Source organism: Hemitrygon akajei, chromosome 3 (assembly GCF_048418815.1).
Source record: "Hemitrygon akajei chromosome 3, sHemAka1.3, whole genome shotgun sequence".
NCBI classification, from domain to species: domain Eukaryota; kingdom Metazoa; phylum Chordata; class Chondrichthyes; order Myliobatiformes; family Dasyatidae; genus Hemitrygon; species Hemitrygon akajei.
Genome location: NC_133126.1, coordinates 65,405,627 through 65,429,353, shown reverse-complemented (window position 1 = coordinate 65,429,353; position 23,727 = coordinate 65,405,627). Strand labels below are relative to the sequence as shown.

At 39.1% G+C, this 23,727-nt stretch overlaps 1 protein-coding gene across 7 annotated transcripts in view; it reads left to right on the top strand.

The window, feature by feature from the left end:
• Nucleotides 1–23,727, top strand: part of akap6 (A kinase (PRKA) anchor protein 6) — a 404,269-nt gene that overhangs the window by 317,672 nt on the left and 62,870 nt on the right. For all 7 annotated transcript variants that reach the window (XM_073040038.1, XM_073040040.1, XM_073040039.1 and 4 more), the window contains one exon: nt 10,356–10,580. In XM_073040038.1, coding sequence (XP_072896139.1) covers nt 10,356–10,580 — 225 coding nt within the window. The remainder of the gene's footprint in view (nt 1–10,355; nt 10,581–23,727) is intronic.

Below are 23,727 nucleotides of genomic sequence, written 5' to 3'. Positions count from 1 at the left end.
AGAGCAGATTAAACAATCAAAAACAATGACACCTGACCTCCAGTTTCTCTGAGACTTCTGTCTTTCACTTGTGGAAATCCAAGTAATGTTGAGGAGGCAAGGTCAACTGATTCACCCCAATGTTTGAGTAATATTGCGATGGTTGTTTGATAAATGTTCTCCAGTTGCTGAAGTATTAAACCAAGTTGTCTTGTTACTCATCATTCATTACCAAAGAAAGATTAGTCAGCAGTCTTGCTGTTTCTGGAGTGCCCTATTCCAGAAAACTTTTATGAATGCATATAAAGACGAGATAATCTACTCTTTCCAATTTATATGATTGGTTCTATCTATATTGCCAATTCATGGATTAGAGTCATAGACTCATACAACATGGAAAAAGAAGGACCATTTGACCCACCACGTGTTGCACACATTGTGTTTAGGAATTTGTTGACAACCCTTGATGACTATTAAAGGGTTGAGAGGGAAATCAGGAGGGCAAAGAGACAGTATGAGATGAATCTGGCAAGTTATGGAAAATCCCAAGAAGTCCTACAGCTATATTAAGGGTAAAAGCATGGCTAGGGAGACAGTAGGTTCCCTTGGGGATCATTAGGTGTCTCAAGCTGCAGGAGATGGGTGGGATTTTTAATGAATGTTTCCCCCAAGTGTTTTCTGAAGAGAAAATCAAGTCTTCTAAAAAGATAAGGAAAATAGTGGAGATGTTTTTGAGGACATTAATATCATTAGAGAAGAGATATTTGCAGCCTTACAGAGCATTAAAGTGGATAGATCTCCAGGGACTGGCAGAATGTTTCTTGGACTTTGTGGAAGGCAAAAGAGAAAATTGCAGAAGCCCTTGCAAATAATTTGTTTCATTATTAGCCATTGGTGAAGTTCCTGAAGCCTGAAGATAGCTAGGTTTGTTCCATTGTTTAAGTTGACATCGTTGTGGCTATCCCTCGAGGTCGAGGATGATGGTCTTCATTCCGTTTCCACAGAGCGAAGATGCCTGTGTGTGTATTTGTTTAACGTGTACTTGATGTTGCACTCCAAGAAGCACACCATACTTCACAAATCAACCAACTGATTCCAATGGCATGGAAACCACGGAAATTGGAGCTGATGGATTTGTTGCAGCCTTCATCCGCCTTCACTGCCATTGAGTTCGAAGTAACTTCATCTGCCTGTTCCACCATTGAGGTCTTGGTTGGATTGTTCTTTGTCAGGGACCTCACCCTCGACCTTACCACCATGGGTGACCCTACCAGGAGCATAGCTCCAGACAGCATCACTCTTAGGATCTCAGGACCACACAAGCTTCTCCACCACGACAAGGTGACAATCCACGGAGAAGCATTAAGACGAGGAGCAAGAACAAGCCAGGGAGATTCAGGACATTTAGATTGACACTCATGGTGGGGAAGTTACTAGAGGAAATTCTGAGGAACAAGATCAACCAGCATTTGAATAGACAGAGTCTGATTAGGAGGGGTCAGCGTGGCTTTATGTGTAGATAGTCATGTTTGAGGAATCTTTTGGACTTTTTGAAAAGGCAACTAAAATGTAGATAAAGATAGGGTAGTAGCTGTTGTATATTTAGTCTTTAGCAAAGCCTTTGACAAAGCCCCACATGGTACTTTAGTTTGAAAGGTTAGATCCCAAAGAATCCAGGGAGAAGTAGAGAGGCAATTAGGTGGATTCAAAGTTGACTGAGAGGTAGGAAGTCAAGGGTGGTTTACTTATTATTTATTTTATTTAAAGATGCAGCGCAATAACAGGCCCTTCCAGCCCAATAAACCAGTGCTGCCCAATTACACCTAAGTGACCAATTAGCCTAATACCTGTACTCTCTGGAATGCAGGAAGAAACTGGACCACATGAAAGAAACTCACAAGGTCACAGGAAGAAGGTGAAAACTCCCTGCAGACAGAGGCAGAAGTGAATCTGGTTTGCTGGTGCTCTAATTACATTACGATAACTGTTAGGCTACTATGGGTATGGTGTGTGCTTATTGAAGGCTGTTGCTCAGACTGGAAGCTGGCGACTTGTGCCGTGCCACAGGGTTTAATGTTGGAACCCTTGCCATTCATTACTTATATAAATGATTTGGATGCGAACACACAAGGCTCGGTCAGTAAGTTTGTGGATGACATGAAATTCGGATATGTCATTGATAGAGAAGAAGATTAGCATAGGTTACAGGGGATCTTAATCAACTAGAGAAGTGAGCTGATGAGTGGCAAATGGACTTTAATACAGATAAGTGTGAGGTGATCCATTTTGGAATGTCAAACCAGCATAGTAGTTATGCTCTGAATGACAGAACAAATGGACTGTGATGGAACAGAGTTACTGAGGAGTATGTTGAATGCAGCATCACAGGTAGGCAGGATGGTGAAAAAGGTGAAAAACATGCTGCCCTTCATCATTGAATACAGAGTTGGGACATTATATTGCAGTTATATAAGTCAGACCAGTGATGTTGAAAGTCTCCCTGCAGAAAACTTCTGTTGTTGCATTACTGATATTATTTTTGGGTATATACCAGAGGAGAAGTGTCAGAGAGAACATAAATCCCATCAAAGATTGAGGAAACTAAGGGCTCCTGCAAATAGGTACAAAATTGCTCTGCTTTATTAAATATATTTTTAGCAATGCAGCTGCTTCTTTGGCCTGTGAACCAATCTCTACCTTTGGCCCTAACTGGCATCTGCACCACTGAGTTTCCTCACCCAAATTATAAAGACCAATACTGGTTATTAAGGTTCCCAATAGTAAGAGATGCATTTAATATACAAATCCTCTTAGCCAATTTTAGCAGGCTCCCTGATAATAATGCTTGCAATTTTTTAAACAATTATTAGTTTAATTAGTAAATCTAACTAATTAGATGTACCAGTGGCTTTATTAACTAATACACAGCTTTGCATTATGGTGTTGCTTCATCCTAGTTACTTGATTTGACTGACATGAGTCCAAACCTACATCCTTCTGCAAATGAATACAAACCAGCCAAGCAATCTGTGTTAAAACTATACCATAAGACATATTAATATCTTGAATGGCATGAGAAATCTAGTTAGCCAAAACAAGTAACTAAGGTGAAATAACAGCATAATGTGGCAAAGCATATCCAAAATAATGCCTTTGGTGTCTGTAAGTTCAACTGATGCCAGATGTGTTGTACATTGTTCAGGCATTATTGGATACTTGGACATTCTATAAGCATATTTGGATCAAGAAAGTAGCCAGGGATAGAGATAGTCCCTTTTGGGACCAAGTTAGAAACCTATGTGTGGAGTCAGGTAATTTGGGCAAGGTCCTAAATGAACACTTCTCACTTCTGCTTACCAAGGAGAAGGTCGTGGAAGATAGTAAGTTCATTTACAATGGATGCATAAAGGTTCATAAATCCCTGGTTGAGATCTAACCAAATCTGCTCGGGAAGCAAGAGAGGAGCTAGCTGGGGCTCTGATGGAGATTGTTGCAGCTTCATTAGCCACAAAGGAGTTGCTAGAAGACTAGAGGATAATTAATGTTACTTCTTTATTTAAGAAAGACAGTAGAGATAAGCCAGATAATTACAGACCAATGAGCCTTATGTCAGTGATAAGGAAATTACTAGATAAGATGCCAAGAGATAGGATTTATGTACAAATGAAAAGATTGGGGTTGATCAGGGATAGTCAGTGTGGCTTCATGCAGGAGAAATCCTCTCCAAATACTTAGATTAAATTTTGAGGTGATAGCATGGAAGATTAATGAAGGCAGTGATACTGTAGATGTTGCTTCTATGAACTTTAGTAAAGCATTGGACAAGGGCCCACATACTACATCGGTCCAGAAGTTTAAGACACAAAGGATCCAAAGTGAGCTAGCTTATTGGATCCAAAACTGATTTTGTGATAGGAGACAGAGCATAGTTGTGGAAAGATGCTTTTCTAACTTGGACTGTGATCACTGGTGTATGACAGTGATCAGTGCTGGAACACCTGTTTGTGACTTTATTGGTGACTTCTATGTGAATGTAAGAGATATGATTAGTAAGCTTGTGAATGTTACAAAAATTGATGGTGTTGAGGTTAACAAATATCCGGCTGCAGCAGGATATAGATCAGGTGGAAAGCTGGGTAGAGAGTTGGCAGATGGAACATAATCCCAACAAGTACCAAGTGATGAATTCTGCAAAGTGAAATAAGGTAAGGACATAAATACTAAACGGTTGGGCACTAAGGAATATTGATCAACAGAGGGATCTTAGGTTTCAATTAGTCCATAGTCTCTTGAAAGTAGCAACATGGGCGGGTAGGGTAGTGAAGAAGGCATACAGCATGCTTGCTTTTATAAACATTGGAACATTATGTTCCTATTTTACTGAACACTAGTTAGACACACGTGGATATTGCCTGAAGTTCTGACTACCACACAATCCTTATTAAGATGTGTGCAGAGGAAGTTTACCAGGACCTTACCAAGATACTAGAATGTTACCTGGGTTTCAGCACCTAAGTTACAGGGAAAGGTTGAACAAGTTAGGTCTTTATTCTTTGGAACGTTGAAGGTTGAGGGGGGACTTGATAGAGGTATTTAAAATAATGAGGGGGATAGATCGAGTTGACGTGGATAGGCTTTTTCCATTGAGAGTAGGGGAGATTCAAACAAGAGGACATGAGTTGAGAGTTAGGGGGCAAAAGTTTAAGGGTAACACGTGGGGGAATTTCTTTACTCAGAGAGTGGTAGTTGTGTGGAACGAGCTTCCAGTAGAAGTGGTAGAGGCAGGTTTGGTATTGTCATTTAAAGTAAAATTGGATAGGTATATGGACAGGAAAGGAATGGAGGGTTATGGGCTGAGTGCGGGTCAGTGGGACTAGGTGAAAGTAAGCGTTCGGCATGGACTAGAAGGGCCGAGCTGGCCTGTTTCCGTGCTGTAATTGTTATATGGTTATATTAGAGAACTTGAATAATCTAGAGATTGGTAGGAATGTATATGTTTAAAGTGAGAGGAAGGACTTTTAACAGGGATTACGTGGGAAGGTTTTTACCTGGAACTGGATAACTGGATACCTGGAACTCACTGTTGGAGGAGGGTTTAGAATCAGGTAAAATCACTTAAGAGACATTTAGACAGGTACTTGAAAAGGGAAGATACAGAGAATACTGATCTAGTGTAGACAAATGGGATTTTGTCAGATGGACAAAAAGTTGACATGGACATTCCGTGCTGTGCAACTCTATGACGATGATGAATGCCACTTGGATCTACAGAAGAGAACAGTGATGTCATGTTGATTTGATATTTGGCTGTCATTTTGGTGTTCAGTATTCACTCTTTCTGAATGTAGGTGGCTGAACAGTATAAAACAGTGTAGGTGCATTAGTGGGCATCTTCTTGGAGACAGAATGCTGAGAGGCTGAAAGAGGAAGGAGGGGAGGCAGAGATTACCCAGCGTTAGCTAAATAAGCACAAGAGTTTTAGAGACTAATTCTCACAACTGGACCATAATAAGAAATTTTGTGTGGTTTCATACTTCAGTTAAGATATCAAGACCAAAATGTGCCACTAAAAGAAATTGAATTCCATATCCTTCTCAGGAGATGCAGATGAGCTCTAAATTTTGCCTGGGCCTACGCATTTCAGGTAACTGTGCAAGCCTCTAACCATAAGTAACATACACCTTATATAAATCTACCAATTGCCATGGTTATCTTTACAACACCTCTTCTCACTTAGTCTTCTGTAAAAATGCTATTCCCTTTTCTCACTTCCTTCATTTCTGCTGCACCTGTGCCCAGGATGAGGTTTTCCTTCCTCCGCCAGCGATGCTGCCCTCACCTGCATTTCCTCCATTTCCCAGTTATCCACACTCTCCCCATGTTCCCACCGCCTCAACAGGTACACAGTTCTTGTCCTCACCTACCACCTCATGAATCTTCACCTCTGACACCTCGTTCTCCTCAATTACTGTCTTCTTCAACAGGAGTCTACCAATAAACACCTCTTTACTTCCCCCCCAACTCTTCGCTTTCCTTCCTCCTTCCCCATTAATCTCCCTCCTGACACATATCCCTGCAAGCAAGAGAAATGCTACACTTGTCCATTCACCTCTCCACTCACCTCCATTCCGGACCCCAAACAATCATTCCAGGTGAGGCAACACTTCACCTACAAATCTGTTGGGGCTGTCTATTGTATCTGGTGTTCCCGATGCAACTTCCTCTACTGGTGAGACCTGATGTAAATTGGAGGGAACCACTTTGTTGAACAGCTCTGCATGTTCCAAAAGCAGAATTTCCCAGTGGATAAACATTTCAATTCCTGTTCCTATTCCCATTTTAACATGTCGGTCCATGGCCTCCTCTTCTGCCACAATGAGGCACTCTCAGTGTGGAGGAGCAACACCTCATTCCATTTATATAGCCTCCAACCTGATGGCACAAACATCGATTTCTCCTTATGGTATTTTTTTTCTCTTTTATTTCTTTTCCCCTCCTGCTTCCCTCTTCTTCCTTTCCCCACTCTGGCCACTTTCTTCTTCTCACCTGCCTATTATCTCCCCCTGGTGCCCCTTGTTCTCCCCTTTCTCCTATGATCCACTCTTCTCTCCTATCAGATTCCTTCATCTCCAGCCCTTTACCTTTCCCATCCACCTGGATTCACCTATCACTTTCTAGCCTGTCCTCCTTCCCCTCCCTCCACCTTTTTGTTCTGGTGTCTTCCTCCTTCCTTTCCAGTTCTGATGAGGAGTCTCAGCCCGAAATGTCGACTGTTTATTCGTTTTTGTAAATGCTGCCTGGCCTGCTGAGTTCTTCCAGCATTTTGCTGTGGGTTTCCAGCATCTGCAGAATGTCCTTGAGTTTATGAAAATTATCTAGCAATTCAAACATGGCAAGTGATGTGTTCCATTGAATGAAGACAGCGTAACCATACGTTACAATCCTCACATTGGATTTTAGGGGCGAATACGTTTTGAGTCATGAGCCTTTGGAATCCTCTTCCTCAATGAATGGTAGAAACAGATTCTTTGAATACTTTTTATGGTAGGAGTAACTCAATTCTTGAAGTAATACACATAAAATGCTGGAGGAACTCAGCAGGCTAGAAAGCATCTGCAAAAATGATTAAACAGTTGACATTACATGCTGAGACCCTTCATCAGAACTAGAAATGAAGGGGGAAGTTGCCAGAATAAAAAGGTGGAGGGAGGGGAAGGAGGACAAGCTAGAAGGTGATAGGTGAAGCCAGGTGGTTGGTAAAGGGACATGGAAGTTTTGATGTAACTACAATGATCTGATAAGACTATACTTGGAGAACTGTTACAGTTTTGGTTTTCATATTTAAGGTATTTTATACTTGCACAGGAGGCAGTGGGAAGAGGGATCACTGGGTTGATTCCTGGGATGCATTATGAAGAAAAATTAAGCAGTTTGTGCATTGGAGTTCAGATGAATGAGAGGTGATCTTGTTGAAGACTAAGAGATTCTGCAGGGCTTGTCAGGATGGATTAGTGAGGACGTTTGACCCAGAGTAGTTACCTTCACCCAGGGGACATTGTTTCAGAAAAGGAGGTTACTTACTCAATACTGAGACGTATGGATTTCTTCTCTCAGATGGTTGTGCATGTTAGGAATTCTTTAACCAATGAGCTACGGAAGCAGAGGCACTGAATGTATTCAATGCAAAGGTTAACAGATACTTGAATAACACAGGAGTCAGAGAGTAGGGGGAGTGGGCAAGAAAGGAATACTGAGGCCAGGATTAGAACAGACATGGTGGAGCAGATTTGAGTCCCCCCTTGGCCTATAGCTATTGCTGTTCTTGAATAGCAAGGTTGTATAGAGGGGAATGTATGGTCTAGATTATAATCAGAGCACCCATGATGCTATTAAGTGGCACAACAGGATTGAGGGACTGAGTGGCCTACTCCAGCTCTGATTTCATATGTGTGCACAACTCATCGTCACCAAAGGATGCGTCAAAACTAAGAAAATCTAGGGTTTTAGAATTTTCAGAGTAAAAGTACAGTGGCATCTAAAGTTAGTTACAGCTTGTTTAGTGCACAACTTATGTTAACAAGTATCTCCATACAAACCGTGAAGTTTATTTACAAATTTTCAATCAGGAATGATTCAATGCATGTTCCCACATTTCAAATTCACCCAAGAATTCTTGTAGCTGAGTAGTTTGTACGTTTGCTTTCCAATAGGATGCCTTCTCTGAATGGAATTTTTTTGAGCTGCACACTCAATTTAAATCACAACACTGTAACAAAGTGATAATAAGCTCATGACACATTGTACAATGTCTAGTTTGGAAAGCTTTTATTGCATTTTCTTCTGGAAGTAATCATAATCTTTCCTTGAATTTGAACTGTTTTGTAATATAATGGAAAATAAAACAAGCAGATCAAAAGTGTGAGGTTATCCAATGAAGAATATTGTATGATCATACATAGAAAATGTTCAGTAGATCAGGCAGCAGTGTTGCAAGATGTTGGAAATTTGAAATAAAGTCAGGAAGTGCTGGAAGTTTTCAGCAGATCTGATATTCTAAAAATCAACATAGTATGACTATTCTTGCAGGTTGTGAGTAAGGAGATCCCATTGTTAATTATTATTCTTCCCATGCTTATATTTCTTCCTCCCTAACACACTGATTATTTTCTAATTTAAACGCAGAACTGGAATTTTACCATAACTAAAAATGTATAATCTTTAAGTAAGTTTCTCAGTCTTACCTAGAAATATGAATAGATCATTGTGAACACAACACAAGAAAATCCAATGTGGACACCTTTGTTCTGCAAGGGACAATATTTTACAATTTAAGCACTGACAGAAGGTTCAAAAATTCTGCAGTTCATGCTAACCAGGCCGCTAGGCTGAATGTGAGTCTGTAACAGGGAGGCAGTAGTGACAGATAAGAAAAGGAAGAGAGGGAGGAATAATAATCAAATACTCAGATTGTATCCAAACATGTCATTACATCACTGCTGTGCACAAAGGAAAAACACTGCAGTATTAGACTTTTTGCTCATTGACTCCGTTTTCATTTACCCATTCTATTACAACATTAGACAAACTGTTTAATTAAGTAAATACTATAAGTTTATACTAATGTATCAGAATGTTCCAGTTGCTCTTCAATAAAATAATGAAAACAAAATGAAAATGAGAATTGCATGCTTTGGTAATTTGAGCTGTATCTGGCTCATATGAAGGAAACAGAATTTAATTCCTTTTCTTTTATTATAATGTTTAAATTACGCCAGGAGTCTGTGTAGCTGTAAATGTTTAGCAGCTTGTATCTGTCATAGCTAAAAGTAATGCATTATATTACAAACACAAAACAAAAGTATTCAACATTTTTGCTATTTAATTTGAATTGACATTATAAATACGAAACAAAAAATACTTTAGAAAGAGTTAAACTAAAATGAGAGAGAATCTAATGTTGCTTTCATCTAGAATGAACAGTCAGACAACAGAAAATGATAAAATAAAATGTCAGTGGTGCGTGGAGTTTAATCCAAGAAATTTTGTCCCCTGTGCTGCACATTACTCCATCGCAATTGCATATTAAACAACCCTATCAAGAAAGGCAATGGCATCTGCTGTGCTGCCACAAATTGTGAATTAAATGAAATTGATGTGCTCTGTCGTATATTTATGAAGACAGACCATTCTCAGAAGTATTCTGCTTATGAAGAATTTATGATTGCAAAGTGTTCCTGAACAAAAAGTAGCAATAAATTCTTTTTTTGCAACCTACTCTCTCAGGGTATTGAGTCTGATGCTGCTGGTAAATTTGTCACAGCAGAAAACAATAGCTAAATCTGGATTCCACTGTGAGGCTTTATATTATTAGTATTCATGTGATCTCAGAAACTCAATTGCCAGAATTATTCACCTAACATTTTTCTCAAATAGATTAGTCTGGTATCATTTGTATATAATGATTTAATTGTGGCTGGATGCCATGGTTCCCACATCCATCGTCCAACACAGTAACTATTATTACTCAGAATATTGCCAAAGATTAATATGCTTTGAATGGCTAGTTTAGTTATGGGGATTATCATCTAATTGATGGTTTCAGTGTGCTTTGTGATAGTTTTTAAACTTGCAGCATAATTATAATTAATGAATTAATATTGCATTTTGTTATTTGGCAATGTCTTGATATTCTATGTATTTGATGGCTCTGTTGCAGTAGTCTGAACTGTGGTTCAGATGTCATTTTAATTGGACTTTTAAAGAGAGTGGCACTTCCAGCTGGTATGTATGTCAATAAGGTAGTGACTTGTTAATAGCCACCTTAAAAATAAGGACAGTACATGAAGCTAATTGATGTTTCCCTTTGGTTGTGTCAGAAAACACTTGGAGAGAAGACTCAGGATGCAGCGCTGGGGCCAAATGGTGCAGGAGCATGCAATCTTCTGTCACCTGAAAGCAGTAGCCTAGTGAGGCAGCTGGAGGTCAGGATCAAAGAATTGAAAGGTTGGATGCGAGATACAGAGCTTTTCATCTTTAACTCCTGCCTTCTGCAAGAAAAAGAAGGAACAGCAGAGACCCAGAAAAAACTTCAGCATTTTAAGGTAAGAGTATTATTGCTGACTTTTTTATGCCTCTTATTTGCTACACCCACCTGGAATTTCTGAGGGCTTTATGGCAATCAAAGTTAGATAGTATGAAAATAAAAGTAATTCCTGAAACTTGTAAAAAAGAACAAATATGATAGGATTACAGAGAGCACTGTCAAATTGCACATAACTAATTGCACGATAGGCTGCCCGTTACACTTCTTGTTATGAAAACAGAAATGAAAATGGGGTTACATCAGTTAAATTCCAGTTTCTGGCTTTTCTCAGCATTCATTATAAAGAAGAATCTCAAATTGTCCAGGCACTGTTTGCACTAAAATTTTTCATCAGATATGCATGTAAGAATAAAAATATTCTGATGAGAACATTAGGTTTAGAAGTTCAGCCAATGCATGACAGTTGTGGCATATTTACCACAGAAAATTCAAGTGATACCATTAGTCTTTCTGAATGTTGGCCAATGTTATTATTTTATTTTGTACTTGCATTCCAGTACAAAGCTGAACTTCCCACTTCTCTCTTTTCTAGTCATATACACTATGCAGGCAATATTTTCGGGTGCAAATTTTAGTATTAAATTTTATCAAGCCCACCCATTTACATGAAGAGCAAAACAAATGTTGGGTCAAGTAAAAAAAATTGTAGATTGAGAGTTTGAATAGGTTGGGTAAAGAATCATAACTAAAGCACAACATTCTGTAATAAAATAAAAAAAATGCTGTAAGTACTCAACACGTCAGGTGGAAAATGTGGAGAGCGAATCAGAGTTAAAGTTTCAGGTTGTGTTGAATTGTCATTGCTCTGAATCATTTTCTCCTTCTTTTCTTTGTAGATGCTGCCTGACTTAATTGTTTTTACTTTAGTATTTCAGCATCTGTAGTTCTTGCCTTTTCCCAGGCTCTCATTGTTTGGATTAAAGCTATAAGGTGCTGCATATGTTGGCCAAATTATCAAAGAAAATTGCCGACAATGGAAAAAGAGGAATTGAGATGAAGGAAAAGTAAACATTTTTTCCATCTTTATAAAGATGAAATACAGCATATTATAATTTTATCTTTTACGTAAAGATTCAAAACTTGCTGGTTATTTCACCACATAGGAGCCAGCATGTCATGAAAAAGGAATATGCAAGAGGTACCATAGGCATGAATTATATATCAATAGAGTCATAGAATTATACAGCACACAAACAGCCCCTTAGGCCCAATTTGTCCATGCCGACCAAGGTGCTGTTCTCAGCTAGTCCCATTTGCCTGCACTTGGTGCATTTTTCTCTAAACATTTCCCATCCAGCAACCTATCCAAATGTTTTTTACTTTAACTGTAATTGTACCAGTTTCTACCACTTCCACTGGCAGCTTGTTCCAAAATCCACTATGAAAAACATGCCCTCAGCTCCACTTTAAATCTTTTCCCTCTCATCTTAAATCCATGCCCTCTGGTTTTAGACATCCCTACCCTTTTGATCCCTCAGCTAAGATAAATAAATTCTTCTTATTGATAATCTAGACCACTTATACATTTATGTCAAACTGTCTGGATGATTTCTTTGAAGAATTGTGTCATGCCAGAATTACCCACTGTATTATTGGTTATATACTGATTAAAGACTTGACAAATTAACAATTTGCTTATTAATTATAATGTATATGTGACTTTTATTAAAATGATTCTACTTTTTATCCAAAATTATTCCATTATTACCAATATACCATTTATATTTTTTAAATAAAAAGGGAATGTAAACACACCTCTCTTTATTCCTTACCAAGTCCTTAAATCTGCTCCTGGTATCATATGCTTCAGTGTATTGGCAAAACGGAATTCATACCATAAAATATTAAAGTGAGAGACTGTAAGTAGGACTTTTGTGTTGCTCATCTAAGCCACATCATCAAGGGAGAAGGTAAACAAGTTCACAGTTTCTCCATAACAGAAAAACAAGGTAAATCATCTTTTGCAAATCTCCTGGCAGCTTGTTGAGCAGTATTGGTAAAAAAAAAAGGAGCTGTTTCTCTAAAAACTGGAATTGGTGCATGTAGCAAGGAAGAGAAAGGCTCAAAATATTATTTATAAAATTAATGATATTTTATTGGGGCACGTTCTAACTGGATCAGGTATGTTTTGTCATTTTATTCAAGTAAAACATCATTTCAGGAATTCAGGGTTTAATAGGTTTATAGTTGCTTTGTGCCAAATGAAATCATGAATTAAGGCGATTTTGTTGAAGTTGGCAGAAATGAGAAAAGTTGATCCACTGAATGTGTAACCTGATGGGCACAAGATGTAGACCAGGGGATCTGTATCCTTGCTCTGGCCTGATGGAAAGGAGCTAAGCGTAGAGGAGCAGGAAACAGATGAGATTTAATGTAGGCGATCTCTAGGCTATGGATGAGGGGAAATCACAGTCCTTGGAGAAGGAAAACTTCTAAGAGGCAGCTGTATGGAAGGATTCCACCCCACAGCTGAAACTGATACAATGATCTACCCCTTAGTAATAATGATCAGAACAGAGAGGAACCGAGAGAATCTGTAACTACCAACAAGTGCCTTTATTGTCTCAATTGAAGAGCATGTGAATTTACACAACCAAGTACCTCTGTGCACACCTACTAAGTTCTCCTGACCATCCATGAACAGTCAAAGAATAGAAAAGGTAATATCCAGAGAAGGAGACCCAATCTAATCTCCACATGTCTGTGGGATACTCCATTTCCTCAGTGGTTAGTCCCTGGAGAGATGTTTCTGCATTTCATTCAAACATCTGCTTTTATATTCTTTCCTTACAAGTTCAAATATCATATTTCAGTCTCGTTAGCAGTGGGTCAACTGACTGACCTATATCACCTTCTTATTGGCTCTGGTCCAAGCCAACATCCATTTATTGTCTTCTTCCACAAGTGACAACTGGTAATTTATGGCTTTTTGTTCTAAATCAGTTACCAAACTAGTAACCAGCTTGAATCATTCAGGGCAGACACAGACCACATAATTTGTAAACCTGCATGTTATATCATTCCAGATAACTTCATATTCGGACATTACCTCTAGTCCATCAGATTTTCTAGAGTATTGTTGCTTCTTTGTTAGAATATTGATCCAGCTAAGGAAAACCAGTTCACAAAATGGATGATGCAGAGCAGCTTCACAAAATGGCAGCCCCCAATCTTCTGTTCTCATGGGAAGAACAAGGACAACTGGTTTGTCCACTTTCACTGTCCTTGATTCTTTCAAAATCACTGATTTATAGACTATAGTTCTTTCTGGCCAACAAAATGCAAGAACTGGGAAAATGAATAAAGTCCTTCCAGGAGGCAATTTTGAAGGAAATATATTTTAGAGAGTTGTGAGTCTGCAGGCTTATTATAAAGGAGCAAAGATGTCTTGATTTTTCTTGGATAGTGACTGGAGTGCAGGGATAAAGATTTTTTTTTGCGATTACAATCAATTTTGATGAGACCACCTCGAATATTGTAAAAGAAGAATATTGCATGGATACTGGAGCTTTGAAACAGAAACTGAAAGTATACCCATGGAGTGAAAGCCAGTTAGCATTTCAGGCCAATGCACTGAAAGATGGTCCCATAATGTCGCTAACAAGCAGAAAGCATAATGAAGGACCTGTGCCATGGGATCTTAAATTCCACTTGAATAGGTGCAAGATCATCAGTTTAATGTAAGTTATGAAGCACTATGACAAAATCATGGAAAATTATACAAAGGTGGGACAGAATAAATAGAAGACCGTTCAAGACTGAAGGGTTATTCATGCAAAATTACATTTAACAGTGTTTGAAGAATGTGAGGCTATAGAATTCCTTTCTGGGCTTAATGGGTGAGATAGAAGCTTTTGCCAACATTCAAAATTAGATTGAATAGTGAATGGAAGAAAAGATGCTGAGGTTATGTGCAAATTAAAAGTGATTAAAACTGTTCTCTCCTGGTGGATGGACACTGACAAGAACTGGTTGGTTCAAGTGCCTGTTTTCATTTTATAGCTCCCATGCCTTTTTAAGCCTGAGCTGCATTCAGCAGATTAAATGTTAAAATGAGATCTTGCGCCTATTCAAGTGGACATTTAAGATCCCATAGCACTATTTGAAGATGAACAGATGTCCAAGCCAATATTCTTTCTTCAAGTAACACCACCAAAAAATAGATTAACTGATCAATTCATCTCATTGTTCTCTTTGACCTTGGTGTGTGCAAATGGTTACTGCATTCACATACATAGCATTTCAAAGTAATTTGTTGTGAAGTGTTTTAGGATATCCTGAAAGACATAATAAGATGCTATATAAATGCAAATTATTTCATGCTTTAAAGGAATAGAATGATTTTGGTTTTGCCAATTTTAACTGAAGGAAGTTCTGAATAATCAGTAAGGTGATTTTTCTCTTTGGGACCCTGCTGGTCTTTGATAGGTGTTGAAGCAGACAGTATGTTCTTGGTCTGAGCTATTTGCATAGCCTTGACAAATTTCCAGTACACTCCAGGCAGCTTCTTACAGTTGAATTGGAGGACAGGAGGAAGAACTTAACGCGGATCGCAGGCTTCACTGACAAGGCCAGACATTGCCCTCTCTAATTTTGCTTGAGAATGTAGAGAGCAGGCATCTTGAAAAGCCCCAGTTCTTGTGGTGAAGATTTTCCATGATGGATAAGGAATCTAGTTCAGGAACAAAAAGATAAAAGAGTAGAAATAAATTTTCTTTTCAATATCCTTTATGACTGTGGTGTCCACATACATTGGCAGCTCTTGTTCTTGAAATTGAAGGTTGTAAGTCTGGGAGTTGGAGCCAGCGAGACTTTGATGAGTTGCTACTTCACAGCCACCGTGCACTCTGCTTGAGGAGAGAATACTTAAGAGTAGAGGATGGAGAATGGGTTATCTTCAAACAGGCTGGTTTATATGTTGGATCAAGATTATTGAGTGATGTTAGAGTTGCAGTCATATAAGCAAGGGGTTTTTAGAGGTCATGAAAGGGCATATGAAGTGTTTAAAGCTGTTTAGTTATTTTTTGTTGGAGTTGTTCCTTAGTGAAGCTCAAACTCATTGTGTGTATCTCAATGAACAAAATCTGTTACAATTTTGGAGGATCTATGTTACAATTGTCCCACTGTCTCTCAACTAACTCTTTGTGAGAGGTTATTGTGCTGCTTCTTCCGAAGACCCTGGAATTATTTTACCTTCAAGTATTTATCTATTTTGTCTTTTGACTTCATTAAGGCCTCTTTTTGGGGATCTCAGTATACAAATAAATTGGAATGCAAGGTACAGAAGAATTACAAGTTGTAGTGGAAAAATTATGGTCTAAGTCTCATTGATGATCTTAAGAGTGAAATGTCTTGGTATGGTCACATGGTGATTATTTTACTGAACATATAATACAGTAATCTACTTCAATAACCTAAAGATACAAGTTTGAATAGTACTATCCCTGCTGGATAATTAGTATACAGTTAATTAAATAAATTTGGAATATAAAGCCTGTCTAAATAATAATGATAATGAGACTACGAGATTATTATTAATACCCAACAGATTTCTTAATGCCCTATAGGAAATGTGTCTTCCTTTTCCCTTCTGGCCCTAGTGATGTTGCTGCAGCTCGAGAATATAACTCCAGAGCTGCAGCAACATATTTGGCCATTTACTTCCCTCAGAAATGGGGTGGCTAATCATAAAATTCAACAACAGTTCATGATAGGCAATGAGTGCTTACCTCGCAGTGATGCAGATGTTCCCAGAAGAAATAAAAACAATACAATAGTTAAATACAGATCAAATTAATTGGAGGAGGTCTCTAGCTGAATTGTCAAAAATTCTCTATCTTATGGACTTTGGCTAGCAGTGAGAAATGAGCTTCATTATGGGGTGTTAGCTTTCACAAGTCGAGGGATAGAGTTTAAGAGTCACGATGTAATGATGCAGCTTTATAAAAGTCTGGTTAGGCCACACTTGGAGTACTGTGTCCAGTTCTGGTCGCCTCACTACAGGAAGGATGTGGAAGCATTGGAAAGGGTACAAAGGAGATTTACCAGGATGCTGCCTGGTTTAGAGAGTATGGATTATGATCAGAGATTAAGGGAGCTAGGGCTTTACTCTTTGGAGAGAAGGAGGATGAGAGGAGACATGATAGAGGTGTACAAGATATTAAGAGGAATAGATAGAGTGGATAGCCAGTGCCTCTTCCCCAGAGCACCACTACTCAGTACAAGAGGTCATAGCTTTAAGGTAAGGGGAGAGAAGTTCAAGGGGGATATTAGAGGAAGGTTTTTCACTCAGAGAGTGGTTGGTGCGTGGAATGCACTGCCTGGATCAGTGGTGGAGGCAGATACACAAGTGAAATTTAAGAGACTACTAGACAGGTATATGGAGGAATTTAAGGTGGGGGGTTATATGGGAGGCAGAGTTTGAGGGTCGACACAACATTGTGGGCCAAAGGGCCTGTAATGTGCTGTACTATTCTATTACTTACTGCAGTAAGATGGGCAAGCTGTGTTTACTCCACTAATGGAATGCATAGAAGGATTAGAAAATAGTGGCAGGAATGCTACTTAAAATCAACTACTTTTGAGGAACAAGAAGCTGGCTCTCATATCCTTTACAAATCTTTTACCTTTCACCTTAAACCTATGGCCTCTAATTTTTAGTTCCCCTTCCCTTCAATTAAAAAAGAGCTATGTGCATTCACTTTGTCTATACTCTTCATGATTTTATACATGTCTATAAGGTCGTTCTTTAATTACCTACATTCCAAGGAATAAAGTCTTAACCTGCACAGCCTCCCCTTATAACTCAGGCCCTTGGATCCTGGCAGCATTCTTGTAAATTTTACCAAAACCAAAGCTGTCACCCTGTTACAGGAAAAACATTACTAATTTGGAAACCAAGTGCAGTTATATGACCAATAGTACAAGTGTGGTCTCATCAAAATTTGTCCAACTGCAATATAACATCCCACCTCCATTACTCATTGCCCTGACTGGTGAAGGCCAGCATGCCAAATACCTATTTCACCACTCAGCTTTCAGAGAACTATGTACCTGTACTCAGAATCAGAATCAGATTTAGTATCACAGGCATTTGTCGTGAAATTTGTTCTTTTGTGGCAGCAGTACGTTGCATTACATAATAATAAAAATAAATAAGTAGTGCCAAAGAAGTGGGATATTGTTCATGGATTCATTGTCCATTCAGATCATTGTCCTTTCAGAAATCTGATGGTGGAGGGGAAGAAGCTGTTTCTGAAATGTTGAGTGTGTGTCCTCAGGCTCCAGTACCTACTCCTTGATGGTAGCAATGAGAAGAGGGCATGTACTGGGTGATGGGGGTCCTTAATAATGGATGCCACCCTTCTGAGGCATCACTTTTTTGTAGGTGTCTTCGATGCTGGAGAGGCTAGTGCCCATAATGGAACTGGCTAAGTTTACAATTTTCTGCAACTTTTTCTGATCCTGCACAGTGGCCTTTCCATACCAGATGATCACACAATGAGTAAGAACGCTATCCACAGTACATCTGTAGAAATTTGTGAATGTCTTCAGTAACAACCCATACTCCTCAAATTCCTAATGAAGTATAGTTACTATTGTGTCTTCTTTGTAATCAATATTTTGGGCCTAATATTCAGATATGGTGACATCCAGGAACTTGAAACTGCTCACCCTTTTCACTGCTGATCCCTCAATGAGGACTAGTGTGTATTCCCTTGACTTCCCCTTCCTGAAGTCCATAATCAATTCCTTGGCCTTATTGTCATTGAGTGTAAGTTGTTGTTGTTGTGTCACCACTCAACCAGCTGATCTATCTTGCTCCTGTACATCTCCTCTTCAATTCTGCCAAAATTAGTTGTGTCATCTCCTAGGTCCCTGTGATCCACAACTCTCTCCAAGGCCTGACCATTCTATAAGTTCTGCCTTGGATTGACTTTTCAATATTCAACACTTTGCACCTGTCTGAACTGAAGGATCATTTGCCATTCCTTACCCCACTTACCAAGCTGATCATAATCACCCTGTAAATTTTGATAACCTTCTTCACAGTCTACAATACCATCTTTTTTTTAGTATTATTCACAAAATTACATTCACATCCAAATCATTTATATAAATAATGAAGGTTCCAGCACTGATCCCTGTGTCACCATACAACTCACCATAGTCCTCCAGACTGAAAAAAAAATCCTTCACCTATCACTCTTTGCTTCTTACCACTGAGTCCATTATGAATTCAATTAACTATCTCACCCTGGATCCCATGCGATCTAACCTTCCAGATTAGCTGGCCATATGGGACCTCCCTTAATGGACACTCCCTTTCTGAGACACTGCTCCCTAAAGATGTCCTGGATACTTTGTAGGCTAGTACCCAAGATGGAGCTGACTGGATTTACAACCTTCTGCAGCTTTTTTCAGTCTTGTGCAGTAGCCCCTCCATACCAAACAGTGATGCAGTCTGTCAGAAAGCTCTCCACTGTACAACTATAGAAGTTTTGAGTGTATTTGTTGACATGCCAAATATCTTCAAACTCCTAATGAAGTATAGCCGCTGTCTTGCCTTCTTTATAACTACATTGATATGTTCGGACCAAGTTAGATCCTCAGAGATCTTGACACCCAAGGAACTTGAAGCTGCTCACTCTCTCCACTTCTGATGCCTCAATGAGGATTGGTATGTGTTCCTTCATCTTACCCTTCCTATAGAATCTCTTGGGAGTTTCCTTAGTCCAGCCTGCCTGATCCATCCTATACTTTCTTTTTGCCCACTTGATCTCCCTCTTAGATGTCATCAAGAGATTCATTTGTTCCCTATCACATAAACCCGATGTTTTTTTCCTCCTTTTTCCTGAACAGTGCCCCTTCAATAGCTCTTTGCTGAAAGCGTTCCCTGAACTTACTAGCCTTGCCTTTTACTCTAGCTGGAGCATATTAGTCCTAGGTTTCTGATATCACACTCTTAGAAGCTTTTCACTCAAAGTTCCACCATACACATGTGCACAGCTAAATGAAACAATGTTCGTCTGGGACCAAGATGCAAAACCCAGTATATGTATCACATACAGCACATAAAATAATATTGACACCATAATATTAACAGATAATAAATATATATTCTGTAGATGGACTAGATGAAGATCATATATGAGGTATAGTTAAATAAACAAAAATGCAATGCTGTCATAAGTAATGTGTACTTGGTGGTAGCAGTAATCTCACAGCCCAGGAGAAGAAGCTGTTACCCAGCCTAACAGTCCTTGTTCTCATATAGTGGTACCATCTGCCTAATGGTAGGAGATCGGACAGATTGTTGGATGGATGGGAGGGGTCCTTGATAATTCTGTGGGCTCTGAAAACACGGTGTTTCTGATATATGTTCTGGATGGGGGAGATAGAGACCCCAATGATTCTCTTAGCAATCCTTACAATCTGCTGCAATCTTGAGGTCAGATGACTCACAATTTTCATACTAGATGGTGATTCTGATGGTCAGGACACTCTCAATGTTGCTCCAGTAGAATGTGGTCAGATTGGGGGCAGTCTTTCTCATCTCAAACTCCTCAGGAAGTGCAGGGGCTGCTGTACTTTCTTGACTAAAGTAGAGTCATCTTTTTACATCTCTCTAGAAAACAGTCCCATCCAGTCAACCTCTGCAAGATCTCACCAAATGCTTTCACAAGCTTAGTACATTATCCTGTATACCTGTCCTATTTTCCACCATAACTATTTTAAAGCTAATAGAATAATGGTTACAGGACCTTAAGTGCCTCCAGATTGATAATTCAGTCACTTGCCCTATCTTGTTGCCTAAGAAGGAATATAGTGTTGCTATAGTATGAGATTGTGGGCTTATCCAAGGACTTGAACATCATAGAATCACAAATAAATTGGAAAGAAGTATTGTGCTTCAGATTTGATTTTTGAATGTGGCTTACCACTGTGCTATTGAGAGCATACTCACCAACTGCATCTCAGTGTGGTATGGCAATTGTCCCCTATCGGACTGCAAAGCACTCCAGTGGGTGGTGAAAACTGCCCAGCGGATTATCGGCACCAATTGCCCGCCATTGAGAACATTTACCATAAATGCTGCCTGGGCAGAGTGAAAAGCATTATCAAGGATGCATCTCACCCTAACCATGGACTTTTTATTCTCCTCCCATCCAGTAGGCGCTTCAGGAGCCTCCACTCGTGTACCAGCAGGCTCAAGAAGAGCTTCTTCCCTGAGGCTGTGACCCTGCTGAACCTCCCATCACAGCGCTAAGCAGTATTGCACTCATATTGGGCTGTCTCAGTACTTTTATATTTATGTGCTGTTGCACTTACTTTTTATTCGCAGTTATTTTGTAAATAACACTATTCTTTGCATTTCTGGTTAGATGCTAATTGTATTTCATTGGCTTTGTATCTGTACTCAGCACAATGACAATAAAGTTGAATCTAATCTAATCTAAGCTAATACATGAGTTCTTGAGTTGAAAGTCAACCTCAGAGCTCTTGTCACTAAAGTCTAATTTAACACATACTCCCTTGTAGCACAAGTAGTGTCACAGGTAGGTAGGGTCTTAAAGAAAGCTTTTAGCATATTGGCCTTCATAAATCAATGCATTTAGTACAGTAATTGGAATGTTATGTGGAAATTGTATAAGATGTTGGTGAGGCCCAATTTGGAATATTGCATGCAGTTTTTGTCACCTACCTACAGGAAAGATGTAAATAAGATTGAATGAGGACAGAGAAAATTTATGTAGATGTTGCCAGGACTTGAGGACCTGAGTTTTAGGGAAAGGTTGAATAGGTTAGGAATTTATTCCCCAGAATGTAGACGATTGAGGAGAGATTTGATAGAGGTACACAAAATTATGAGGGGTACAGATAAGGTAAATGCAAGCAGGCTTTTCCCACAGAGGTTGGGAGCAACTACAACTAGAGGTCATTAATTAAGGTGAAGGGTGAAATGTTTAAGAGAAACATGAGGGGGAACGTCTTCACTCAGAGGGTGGTGAGAGTGTGGAATGAGCAGCCAGTGCAAGTTGTGCATGCATGTACAATTTCTATGTTTAAAAGAAATTTGGATAGGTATATGGATGAGAGGGGTATGGAGGGCTATGTTCCAGGTGCAGGTCGATGGGATTAGGCAGATTAATGGTTTGGCACAGATTAGATGGGCTGAAGGGCCTGTTACTGTGCTGTAGCATTCTATGACTCTATAATTCTATCTGTGAACCATATCAGCACTGGAGCTTTGGGGAGTCCTGAGTTACACTTGCCCATGCTTCTTCTTAAAGGACTAAAGTATGGATGAAGTGACAATTAATAATGTAAAGAGGCACTGGAAAACACTTTGGGTAAATATTCCATGAATCTCAATAAAAGAAGATTAGAAACTTGAACGGAGGTTCCAAATTTGAGCCCCTTTATTTAAATATAAGTGTTGTGTTTGTATTGCACTTCAAAGAAAGTTTCACCAAGTTACAGAGGTGCTTTGTTGTGGTAAAGTATTCTGTAATTACAACACCAGCAACCCAGGATGCTGTCTGTAAGGAGTTTGTATGTTCTCCCGATGTACTGCTTCCCATCAGTTGCTCCAATTTCCTCCCAAAATCCAAAGCTATACAGGGTCGGGTTAATAATTTGTGGCCATGCTTTGATGGCACCAGAAGCACGGCAACGCTTGCAGGACAGCCCCAGCACATCCTCAGAATGTGTTGGTCTTAGACATAAACAATATATTTCATGACATGATTCAATGTTTCAATGTGTATTTAACAAATAAAGCTTATCTTAATCTTAATCCTTCTCTTATCTGGTTCCTCATCACCTTCGTTACTTAACAGATTTCAGAATCTTCAACCTTTTATCTCTCTACCTCTCTCTTTGCCTGTACTCTTCCAATCACTCACCTGATTTCATCTGCCATCACTACTTCCTCACCTAGTTCCACCTATGCCTGCCAGCTCTCGCCTCACCCTTCCCCTTCACATCTATAATTGCTATCTCCGTTTACATTCTCAGTTCTGATACATGGTCTAGACCCAAAACATCTGTAGATGGTGCCTAACACAGTGAATTAATCCAGCAATTTATGTTTTTCTCCAGATGCTAGCATCTGCAGACTTTTCTGTCTCTAAATTAATTCAGCAGTTTTTCCTGAATTTAAATTCAGTTAAGGCCCCTCTTAAGCGGACAGTGCATATATAGGTTTATTTTATAGGAGTGTGCAGACAGAAGATGAACTCAAATGGTGTTCCATTGTGGAGTGAGTCAGCTTTTTAATTAAATTAAATGATGACTCACCAGTTTACCTTTAAGGCGGGAGCATTGGGGCTGCAAGCAGAGATTTGGTTAATATCACATCATGCCACTGCATTATGAGCTGACACAGGTTGGTGAGTAAAAGAGAGCAGGCAACCAGATCACTTAATAGAGAAACTGTTGTTACAGTACTGAAAGTGATCATTCAGTGATCTTAGTAGAAGTAACAGCAAATTGTGGACCTGGAGGACCAAGACAGTTCAGCATAGCTGTGATTGATGGGCATATGGGGACTGAAGTGATCAGAACTGAGGAGAGCTCAGCATCACCATGTAAGCATTCCAGGACTGGAATGAAGCATATTAGAATATCACCTTCGGTTTTCGTACAAGAGTAATTGCTGGTACAATGCCAGAAAATCTGCTCATGTACAGGTCTTGCTGCCCCACCCTTCTCTTGACGTTCTCTATCTTGTGGCATTGGCATTATATATGAGCCATTTACTGTGAAGGTATGGGGCTCAGGCTAGCTTTTTTCATAATCAGAGAAACTAAGACAAATGAGCTCAACATGATGAGAAGATTCTCCCAACAAAAGATGCATGAAATAAGATGAAATAATCTAAAAGATCCTTTGCTAATATATTTTCAGAACCATGTTTGTTACTGAAAAAGTATAGCTAAGGGAATCAAAACAATGCATTGAATCTAGTTCATTAACAAATACAAATTAATAGCCTATTAATTTACCATTATTAATGCAATTTCATGAATATGGTTGCTGATTATGAACATAATTTTTGCAAAGTGCCTTTATAATAACTTTCTTTTAACCACACTATTGCAAACAAAATTATTATTTTAAACTTGACTAATCCTATCATG